The 10833-nt window shown below is 60.2% G+C and overlaps 1 protein-coding gene across 28 annotated transcripts in view; it reads left to right on the top strand.

Annotated features, from left to right (window-relative positions):
- The window catches only part of CACNA1G (calcium voltage-gated channel subunit alpha1 G), a 61305-nt gene that overhangs the window by 22989 nt on the left and 27483 nt on the right, over positions 1 to 10833 (top strand). For 20 of the 28 annotated variants that reach the window (XM_021703933.2, XM_021703939.2, XM_021703938.2 and 17 more), the window contains exons 10-14: positions 5691 to 5842; positions 6613 to 6798; positions 6898 to 7012; positions 7097 to 7252; positions 10061 to 10129. In XM_021703933.2, the coding sequence (XP_021559608.2) occupies positions 5691 to 5842; positions 6613 to 6798; positions 6898 to 7012; positions 7097 to 7252; positions 10061 to 10129 (678 nt within the window). The remainder of the gene's footprint in view (positions 1 to 5690; positions 5843 to 6612; positions 6799 to 6897; positions 7013 to 7096; positions 7253 to 10060; positions 10130 to 10833) is intronic. The other 8 variants (XM_021703941.2, XM_021703937.2, XM_021703931.2 and 5 more) reach the window with 1 other exon arrangement.

The following is a 10833-nucleotide window of genomic DNA, read 5'->3' as shown; positions in this document are numbered from 1 at the left end:
GTGTGTGGAGGGAGATGGAGGTGCAGGTGGAGGAGGGGAGGAGAGAGTAGGCTGCAGGTCGCAGAGCTGTTCGTGGGGAGGGCAGTGGAGCCCCCTGCAAGGGGGGCCAGGTTGGGAGTGGGGACAAGGCCGGGGGTGGGGAGATGGGGAGGGTCTGGAGCAGCTCCCTCTGGGGAGAGGGGGAGCCCCAGCAGCAGAGGGTGGTGAGGGAAGGTGGAGAGCTGCCCTGAGGCCCCGAGCTGGCCTTGCCTTGTCCAAAGCAACGCTCCACCATTCCTCAGCCCCACCATTCCTCAGCCGTGGCAGAGGCCCAGCGGCTGGGGACTTACCTGGGCTGGGGCAGGAGGGCAGCCTTGCAGTGGCCCACCATGGGCTCCAGGCCGAAAGGTGGTTCTGGCAGGGGAGGGGCAGGGGCCCCAGCTCCAGAGGTCGAAGTCGCGGGGGCTTCAGGCTGGCTGTCTCCCAGCTGAGTGAGCGCTGGGGGTGCCTTGTGTAGTCTGCCTGTGTGTTTACTTGGGGCGGCTTTGAGGAGCCTGACAGGAGATTGTGGGAAGGGGCTAAAGACACCCCTGGTTAGGGGGCACTGGGCCCCAGGGGGCATGAGGGGCTGGAAGGAGATCTCGCCCTTGCTCCGAAGAGCGAGGCCATGATCTGTATGGGAAAGCCTGTGGGCTTTCCTTGAAACCACCTGCCCCCCAGGTGTCCCCTGACTGCCCTTGGAGGAGGAGGAGGAGGAGGAGGAGGAGGAGGGAAGAGGTCCCAGTGACCCTTACCCCATCGCTGTGGCCCGGCCTGGACCTCCCCTCCGGGGTGTGAGGGTGCAGCAGGCAAGACTGTCAAAAGCCGAGGTGAAGTGAACCAAGGAGTCAGAATTGGGGAGCAGAGATTTCTAGGTCAGCAGAGCTGTGGGAGCTGAGGAGAAGAGGGGGCAGGGCTGGGGTGACCCGTACGAGCCTCTGCTCTGTGGTCGCCCGGCTCGTCCACCCCTCTCGCCTTCCCTGCGTGCCGGAGCCAGCTCCCAGGCCTCCTGCCTGGACCACTGCAGTCTGCCCCTAGTTGGTCTCCATCTCACCGTCTCTCCATGCCATCAGCATGCTGCCAGCACTGCAGCCAGATGAATCTTAATACGCCGCTCTGCACATCTCTTCCCGAGCCCTAGAAGCCCCAGTAGCGGCATTGTGAGCAGAGGCAAGTCCAGCCCGGGTGGTGGAGCGGAGTCAAGGCCATCCTGCCTGGGCCCTGCCCACCTTGCAGCCGTGTCCCCCATGGACCCCTCCTACCCTCTGACCTGAGAGAACCACTGGATTCTTGGTCCCCGTGCATTCCTTCCTCTGCACCTCTGCCCATGCTGCCCTCCACTGGGGATGCCCTCCATGGGGCTCTTCTCCTCACTGACACTGGTCTCAGCTGGCTTTGAGCTCCTGGGGTGCTCCCGGGGTTTGCCCCCAGCGTGGTGCTTGGTGCAGCCTTGCAGGTGTTCCGCCTGCCACGTGTGCGGTCCGCTTCCACTGTCAGTGCCCATGGGGCTGCCGAGCGTGGTTCTTGGCTGGGTGTTTTCATGGTCTTTAACTGCTGTGTTCTGCAGAGCAGCCTGGCCATGAGGTGATGCTACCCTGTTTAGCAGAAGAGGCCACTGGGGATCAGAGAGGTTAAGGGACCTGCCCAAGATCACACAGGTAGAGAGTCTCAGAGTTGGCAGGCCTCCCACACTCTGGTTTAACCCCATGCTTTGATCGCCAGGGTGCTGTGCACAGTGGGCCCATTAAGGGTTGGTCATTGGAGGGGCGATGGGTTTCAGGGGAGTCCTGGTGCTGAGAAGTCTGGAGCAGCTTATGGGGGGCTACAGTTGCTCCAAGGTGACAGGCTGAGGGGAGGGGGAGTGTTGGGAGATGGGGCATTTACAGTTAGCATCCTCCCAGAGAAGAGCCTGGGTCCCCCAGGTGGGAGAAGCTCAGGGGTCTTGACGCCTGTGAACAGAAGGGAGGATACGGTCCAGACCTGAGAAGGGACTTGCTGGCTGCCCGAGCGAGTCAGAGAGGGGGCTGGTGCCCAGCTGTCGGGTCTGTGTGCAGCTGCATGGGTTTTCTCTTGGGGGGGGCGGTGGTGCGCATCATGGGAAGATGCAAGGGAAGGTGCGGGCCTTGCTCATACCTTCCTAAGCAGCTCCATCAGGTTACCACACCTGTCGGAGCCTCAGTTTACCTGGCTGTCTCAGACGCTGAGAGGAAATGAAATGCTGGGAGGGAGGGATCAGCCATTGGCGCGCCCCGGGAGGGGCCTCGCAGAAGTTGGCTCCCTCCCCTTTGCTGCTGCAGCGGCTGTGATCACGGCTCTGGTCCCTGGGGCAACCGTGTTGCTAAGTTGTGTTTCTGTGTCCTCTTCCTGCATTTGCAGAACATTCCCAGCCTCCAATCTAGTACCTTGGGCAGACCTGTCTCGGGGAGGAGTGCCTTTTCCCATGGATTATGAGGGGATACCGGGGCCCTGGGAGGAAATAGGCATTGCCCTTAGGTGTGTGCAGGGAGAGTGTGCAGGGGGCGGGGGGTGGAGGGCAGGCTGAGGGACAGTGCCCCGTTCTCCTTTCCCCCTGCTCCTCCAGTCCCAAAGCTGCCTGGAGGGGTGAGGTGGGGGCCCCAGCCTTTGCTGTCACCCCCTCAACCAGGACTGACGATGCAAACCCTGGGGGAGCCCTGTGCTATCTTTCTGATGAGGCTCCCAGTCGATGAGCAGGTGTCCATGAGCCAAGAGCCATCAGGAACAGACTGTTGCGACCCCCTTGGATGACATCAGGAAATGCTGGGAATACCCACCCCCTCCACATGCCCAGCGCTGGGTGTGCTTCTAAGAGTCACTGGTGGAGTCAGTTCGAGATACCAAAAGCTACCGTGCTTTCAGCTACTTTTTAAAAAACGTTTTATCAATTTTTATTTTGGGCCCCTTTTTTTTGAGGCATCACTTACATGTCGTAATATTCACCCATTGTAAGTGCACCTCGGCTGTGTTTTCAGATCAACGTGTTCTTTATTCATACATCTAAGTTCATGCGAAATATAATTTTATGTACTTTGGAAGGCACGTTATGAATTCAGTCCATCCGTGTGTCGGGATTCACACGCCTCTTGCTGTCACCCGGGGTGGGTGTGAATCCTTACTGCCTAGTATTATCAGGGTCAGAATGAGCTGGGATTGGGTCGCATTCCCTGGTTGTCCCTGCCCTGTGACTTTGAACCGGTCATTCACCGTCTTTTGACCTTTCTGCTCACCTGTAAAGCGAAGGTGCTGGGGCCGCCGTGTGAACGGCGTGAGGTAAGACACAGGGTGAGCCTGGGAACCCACCAAGCGCTGCACCCGTGCGGTCTGTGCTTATCACCTTTATCCAACCCAAGAATGGACAGCTGGGCAGGTGGCAGGGTGACGGGGAGGCAGGCTCGCTGACCATGGCTCCCTGGCAGATGGCACTTGGGAGCACAGAGTGGAGATCCACTTAGGAGGGGTCTGAGCCCTGAGCTTTATCTGCCCTGACAGTGACCCCTTCCCCACCACCTGCACTGTGCTAATGCTGGAGGGATCCAAGGTCCTATTTCTCTGTGACCCTATTCACTAGGTCAGGTGGCAGTGCCCCCGCCAGCCCCCACTTGCAGTCTGGGGAGCAAGGATTTGCTTGAGATCTGCTGGACCCATGAGCTCCTTGCCACACTGGCCCCCACAGCTGGCTCTCAGCCCTGCCTGCTGACCCTGGTTCTGCCCTCCAGGCCTGCCTTTGGAAAGAACCCAAGCACAGGCTGAGAGCTTCTCTCCTTCTGAGTAGCTATTGACCCCCAAACACTCCTCACCTACCAGCCAGAAGGCCCTTCCTTCCAGGTCTCCCCACCTCCTACCCAGGCTGGCCACACAAAGTCAGACCATTAGGATACATTTGGTGGTGCCCAGGCCTGGCTCCATGCTTGGGTGGCCTCCCTGGGCCACCCGCCAGGTGAGGCAGCTGGGTAAACAGGGGGGGGAGGTGGCTGATGGACTAAGGGCTTCATCTGCTTATTTATTTTAACTCAAACTTCTTGAGCTGCTTTGAAGCTTGGGCTTTTGGGGGATGGAGACACCCCATTAGGTAGGCAGTGGGCTCCACTGAGCCAACCATGTCTCCCCCTGCATCTCCAGCCCTCAGCCCAGCCCTGCCCCTCTCTCTGTCCCCAGACATGGCTCATTCCTTGTGCTCTACCCTGTGATGCCTTCTGCGCCCTTCTCCCTGGAGAAACCCCACTTACCCTTCAGAGTCCATTTCAAGTGCGGCCTCCTGACTAAGGCTTTCCCAGTGTGTTCCTCCCTCACCGTCTCTCCCTTAGACTCTTGGATTTACTGTCTGGATAATTTATTTTGGCATCTAAGTATCTAAGGCCTCTTGTGTTATTCAGCTATTTTGTGTACAACCTGTTTCCAGTGAGACTCTGGGCTCCTGGGAGGCAGGAAGCATACTGGGCATGTTTTTGTAGCTCCTTTAATATCTGATGCATTGCTGGGCATACAGTAGACACTTAATATTGACAGAAGGAAGGTGGGGAGGTGACTAGTGAGCTGGAATAGCACCAGTTTGTCAATTCTTTTCTTCTTCTTTTTTTTTTAAGATTTTATTTATTTGAGAGAGAGAGTGAGCGAGAGAGAGAGAGCGCAAGCCAGGGGGAGAGGCAGAGGGAGAAGCAGACTCCTCACTGAGCAGAGAGCTCGACACAGAGCTCGATCCCAGGCCCCTGGGATCGTGATCATGACCCGAGCTGAAGGCAGACGCTTAACCAACTGAGCCACCCAGGTGCCCCAAGTTTGTCATTTCTGATGACCTCTCTAGGATGTGTCCTTGGTCCTATTCTCAGCCCCTGGGCAGAAGCATAGAAGTAATTACCGCGGGTGTTTTACATCTGGCCAGAGAGGCTGAGAATCTTGCTGCAGGTCACACCGTGAGTTGACGGGGACTAGGCTGGGAATTTACCCAGGTGTCCTAGCCTCAGGTAGCTGCTCCAGGTGCCGCCTTGTCTATGACAACCCTTCTAGGAGTCTCCCTTCTGCCCCTCAGCATGTTTGCACGTCCGTGCGTGTGCCTGCTTGTTCGTGTGATTGTGAGCGCACGTGTGTTTGTATGTGCAGTGTGTGGGGGTGTGCAGTGTGTGCATGTGTCTGGAAGGAAGCAGCCGTAGCCGACAGTTGTCCAGGAGAAGGCTGCCAAGTCCACGGAGTAATCGTGGAGCACGTGTGCCTTTGCGTGTGGTTGTGTGTCTAGGGACACGGGTGGGGCCTTGACAATCAGCCTCTGACATGGGTCAGCGTTGCTGGGCTGCCGGCCACGGCCTGCCGAACTGACACGGCAGCACAGGACAAGGTGGGTCTCGGGGGTCCTCGCAGGAGGTGGGCAGGACCTACCGTTCAGGCTTCCCGCCAGTCTGTGGCCCCGGGGATCTGAGACCCAGAGCTGGGATTTGGTGTGGCGGCTTCCCCTGAGTGCATTTCTTCATGGACCCTTCGGGGGAGGGTCCTTCCCTGATGCCTGAGCATCCCCCACCACCATGCCCCCCGCCCCACCCGCCCACTCAGCCCCAGCTTGCCAGTCCTGCTGCTCGTCTCCCAGTGGCCCTCTGCTAGGGAGGACAGGGATGAGGGTCTCGGGGATGAGCCTCGGCTGCTTCCTCCCCCGCCCCGCCCTCCAGCCCGAGGAGCTGACCAACGCTCTGGAAATCAGCAACATCGTCTTCACCAGCCTCTTTGCCCTGGAGATGCTGCTGAAGCTGCTGGTGTACGGTCCCTTTGGCTACATCAAGAACCCCTACAACATCTTCGATGGCGTCATTGTTGTCATCAGGTATGACTGCCCCTCCACCACCTCTCACCTGGAGGAATGCCCGTGGGGCGGCTGGGGCGAGAAGCCACACAACCTGTGCCTCCGGGGTGGAGGGGTCTGGAGTCAGGCCCCCCCGGCCCCCCAGTGGAGGGTGATCCTCTCCAGCCTCTCTCGGCCCTACCTTGCTCAGGCCGAATTTGGCCTCGTGTCTCCTTTGGCCGGACCCCTGTGCAGCCTCCTCTCTCCTCTCTCTACTTCTTGCCCTTGACCCCATGCAGGCCCGGGGTGAGTGAGGACTGGGAAGTTGGCTTTGCTGAGGAGTTGCAGGAGGTGTGAGGCCCAGCCTGCTGTCCCTGCTTGCAAAGTGCTTGGAAACCATCTCAGACACCCGCAACTTGCTTTAGGGTTTCCAAGACCCTGGGAAAGTGCTCCGTCCCCCTAGGCCTGGGCCCAGGAGAGCTGCTTTATTGCTTCTGGAATTGGCTTTAGATTTCATTAGACAAGAACAAAGCAAATATTCCATAACTGGATGCCGTTGCATTGGCCGGAATTTGGGAGAGAGTTCTCTGCTGCCAGGGTGTGATCTCGGGCCTGGAGGGGTGGAGAGGGCTGGAGCTGTCACCTCCATCCATCTCAGGGGCTCCTCTCTGCAGGCCCAGGGGCCCACCTGGGCCCCACTTCCTCATGCCGTGCGGGCTTGTCCAGGCCCTCAGATGCTGCCAGGCCCTCTCGAAGGGAGGGGCAGGGGAGGGAGAGCACGCAGGGGCTCAGGCTCCCTGCCCTCCTTGCAGCGTGTGGGAGATCGTGGGCCAGCAGGGGGGTGGCCTGTCGGTGCTGCGGACCTTCCGCCTGATGCGGGTGCTGAAGCTGGTGCGCTTCCTGCCGGCACTGCAGCGACAGCTCGTGGTGCTCATGAAGACCATGGATAACGTGGCCACCTTCTGCATGCTGCTCATGCTCTTCATCTTCATCTTCAGGTGAGGGCAGGTGCGGCATCCGTGCCGGCTGGGAGGAGGGCCTGAGGGGCAGGGGGTGCTGCTGCCCTGACCCCCATCTTGTGGCTCCTGTGTCTTCAGCATCCTGGGCATGCATCTCTTTGGCTGCAAATTTGCATCGGAGCGGGACGGGGACACGCTGCCGGACCGGAAGAATTTTGACTCCCTGCTCTGGGCCATCGTCACCGTCTTTCAGGTGCCAGGGTAACCAGGCAGAGGTGGACGGGGGTGGGGGAGGTGCCCCCTGGCGAAGGCGCTGACCCCCAGCCTCGGCCCGCAGATCCTGACCCAGGAGGACTGGAACAAGGTGCTCTACAACGGGATGGCCTCCACGTCATCCTGGGCTGCTCTTTATTTCATTGCCCTCATGACCTTTGGCAACTACGTGCTCTTCAATCTGCTCGTCGCCATTCTGGTGGAGGGCTTCCAGGCGGAGGTAACCCCCTGCCTGCAGCAGTGTGCTGTGGTGGCCTGGGAGGTCTCGCAAAAAGTGCCCATCGGGCTGGCGTTGGGGTGGGGGTGGGGGGCTAGGGCAGAAGGCTCCAGGTCTCAGGCAGCCCCTCAGCCCTGGGGAGACAGGGTAGTTGTGGGGGATCCCTGGGGCCAAGGTTAGCTGCTGAGTGGGCTTCAGCATCGAAGTTGGCTAGACCCTCCCCAGGGAGCTGGAGAAGTTGGCAGAAGGTGCAGCTGGATCCTGAGCACAGGTGCTCTCGGGGACATCCGGAGGGGACCCATCTGAGCCGAGGGGTGGGGGAAGCATGTGTGCAAGTCATCTGAGCTCCAGCTGAGCTGATGAAGATGCCACCAGGGCCCAGGCAGGGCTAAGCTGCCCAGGGTGAGAAATGAGCCCAATTAGCTGCCGGCATGGCAGAGATGAGCGTCCTATTTCCAGCCCAGGCTCCATCACCTTCGTCACAGGCAGCGTCATCAATTAATATTGATTTGCATTGATCCTGCCCTCACTGTGCCAGGGCTCAGCCTCTGCCTGAAGGGCAGCATGCCGCTCCTCTCTCTGCTCTGCCCCTCTCCCCCGAGCTCCGGGCCGGCCCGGCCTCCGGGCATCATTCACGGGCAGGTTGACCCAACCTAGAAATGCTCCAGGTTGGGCGTAGAGAAGCTCTTGGTCCAGTTCTCTCCGGATGACCCGGATGGAAACTCCCGCTGCGGCCTGGTCTATAAATACTCAGCACACGGTGCAAAAACAAAAATCTATTTTCCGACTCTTTCCCAGCTTTGCGAGGGAGGGCCGTTCCCCGTAGGCCGGCTGGGCTAGTGGGGTGCGGGGGCATCCGTCCCACAGCGGCCTTCGCCTGCTGCCAGCCGTGCAAATTCTGTAGTGATCCATGATGGCATTTCCTCCCACGGGCTGGCTGCGAGGGCAGCTGGTGGTGGAGGTGCGCCCTGCCTTTGGGGATGGCGGGGCCTCTGGTGCGGGGAGGCACAAGGCACTTATTTGGGGGTTCCATGGTCCTGAAAAGTTAAGGGGTGCCACTGTGCTCCCATGGGAGCCAGGATCCCCGTGGATACCCACCACTCTCAGTTACTGCTCTCAGCCTCTGGGAAGAGATGCTGAGTGGGGATGGGGGTCCTGCAGCCCCTTCCCAACCACTGCTCCCGACGGCTAAGATGTCCTCAGAAAAATTCCTGAGGAACTGCATGGACGGAAAGGGAAAACACCCCGAGCCTGTCCCTCTCCCCTCAGCTGGCCTGGAGGTGCCCCGTGCAGACAGCCCCCTCCCCGCCGCCGCCCCTTTCAGAAAACACCTGGCTAAATGGAGAGCTGCGGAGCCGGCCTGGTTGCTAGGCAGCAGCGAAGTGGGCTGCTGGGAACAGGCAGGTCACTCTGGCCCTGCTGGGGGCCATGGCTGCCCCAGCCTGAGCGGGGCAGGGTGGGGCCTGGGGCCACAGCCTCCTCAACCCTCGCAGAACATAGGTGCCTGTAGGGGAGGGTCCCACTCAGGGCTTGGCGCTTCAGGCCTGGGGTGGGATGGAGAAAGGAGGTCCAGATCAACCCCCCTCAGGGGGTGGGGGTGGGGGAGGCAGGGCATGGCCCTGGAGTGCCCACGGGAGGGGCTGGACCAGCTGCCCGCTGTCCTGCCTGTGGTGGGCCAACACCTGGGTGAGGGAGGGGAGGGTCAGTCACTCAATGCCGGTGACCTGGATGCTTCCAGAAGCACCTGCCCTCTCGGGTACGAGTTTCAGGGGGTTGTGCATGTTGCTTTGAGGGAGCCCCGCGATCTGGCAGGAGAGGCTGCTTTTTGCTATTGTGATGGCCGGCTTTCTCACAAACGAGGCAACCCACCTCGGTAGAGGAAGTGGCCGCCCCCGTTTTGTGGGGCATCACTAGCAGGAGGGCGCAAGGGTAGCCCCTGGCTGGCCTTGCCACCCTGCCAAGAGGTAAGAGGGAGGAGCCCCAGGGGGCTGGGCTGGCTCAGTTTTGATTTCCCGACTTGCAGGGGGCAGTGCCCTGAATCCCTGTATATTTATCATCCACACACTTAATTAAATGAACAGGCGTCAGGCCCTGTGTGAGGCCATTAATTGATATTAAACAACATCATAGCTGTCATCCCAGTGTTACTTGTCACATCCCATCCCAGTGGGAGCAGCTGGACCTGGTCTGATTTGGAGGGATGCAGGCTGAGCGTGGGGGAGTGGGGAGGCCTGTTCCAGCTCCCGGCCTTCAGCCTCCTGCCAGCCTCGGGCTCCATCCCCTCCTCCTTCCCACCCTCCCTGCCCATTCCCCAAGCCCCTGCCAGGGCGGGGCCAGTAAGAGGTGAGCTGGAGACTCAGGTGCGAGGCCCAGATGTACCTCTTACTCTCTGCATGCCTTGGGACAGTTGTCTTAGCTTCTCCAAACCTCAGGTGCCTCCTCTAAGATGACATTGGTGGTACTTCCTTCCCACCTTGCGAGAGGCGAGCTGGTGTTCATGAGGCAGTTTCGGGAGGGCTGGCACCCCAGTGAACTGTAGCTGTCGCTATTAGGATTAACCGGGGGGAGGGCTCAGTCTCCCTTCCCTGCCCTCACCCTTCAGATTCATTCTGGCCCGAGGGCCTGTGGCTGAATTCTGGAAGGCCGTTCTGTCCCCTCTCTCCTCCTCCCCTACCCCCGGTGTCTTGTCCCCCTCCCACCCCTGCCCGGTTTGCACCATCCTGTTCCTCATCCTCTTTCGACACTGCTGATGTCTGAAAGCCCGAGCGCCTGTGACCAGCGCCCGTCCCCTGCCTCCCCGTCTCCCTGTAGGAAATCAGCAAACGGGAAGATGCGAGTGGACAGTTAAGCTGTATTCAGCTGCCTGTCGACTCCCAGGGGGTAGGTACGCGATCATGAGTCGGCATGCCACCATCCCCGTGCCCTGTGCGCCTTCCACGCTGCCTCCGCGTCTCTGTGCTCGTGTTCACGCTCAGCTGCTGTGCAACTGTAGTAGCCGTGGTGGTCACTGGTGTCGTGAGGTTTGCTTCGATTTCAAGTCCCTTCCCTCCCCTGCCGAGGACATTGAGAGGAGGAGCCTCCTTGCCTCTGCCCCCATCCACCTGCAAAGGACACCATTCCCGTCCCCCGCCGGACCGGTGGAGGGGCGGGAGAAGGAAGGGACTTAGAATCCTCTGTGTGCACGTGTCGGGGACACCGCATGTGCGTGCCGACGCTGAGGTCCCCGAGGAGTCCGAGTCGTCGGGCCTCCGTGGACTCGGGATCCGTGGCCGCAGACCGTGTTCCCCCATCTCTCTCCCCTCCCCCTTGCCCCAAGCCCCTATTGGAGACCCCACAAGCTGCCTCAGCTCAGGACAAGTGTTTGGGAGGATGTGAGGGTGGAGGTACCGGAAGGTACCAGAATTTTAAATCCACTTCCGCGTCTCTGGCCCCCTGGCCGCCTGGGAGGGCCAGCAGGTATTCGGGGACACGCTCCTCCTCTGGCCCCCGCACCCAGCCTGTGCTCGGCCGTTTCCTGCTCTGGCACTGGAATAGAGGGCCGGAGCCAGGATCCCCGCGGGACCCTACTGTGCTGTGCATCCCGA

Source organism: Neomonachus schauinslandi, chromosome 15 (genome assembly GCF_002201575.2).
Source record: "Neomonachus schauinslandi chromosome 15, ASM220157v2, whole genome shotgun sequence".
In the NCBI taxonomy this organism is placed as follows: domain Eukaryota; kingdom Metazoa; phylum Chordata; class Mammalia; order Carnivora; family Phocidae; genus Neomonachus; species Neomonachus schauinslandi.
Note: the sequence above shows the minus strand (reverse complement) of the source record. Positions and strands in the feature narration are given on the sequence as shown.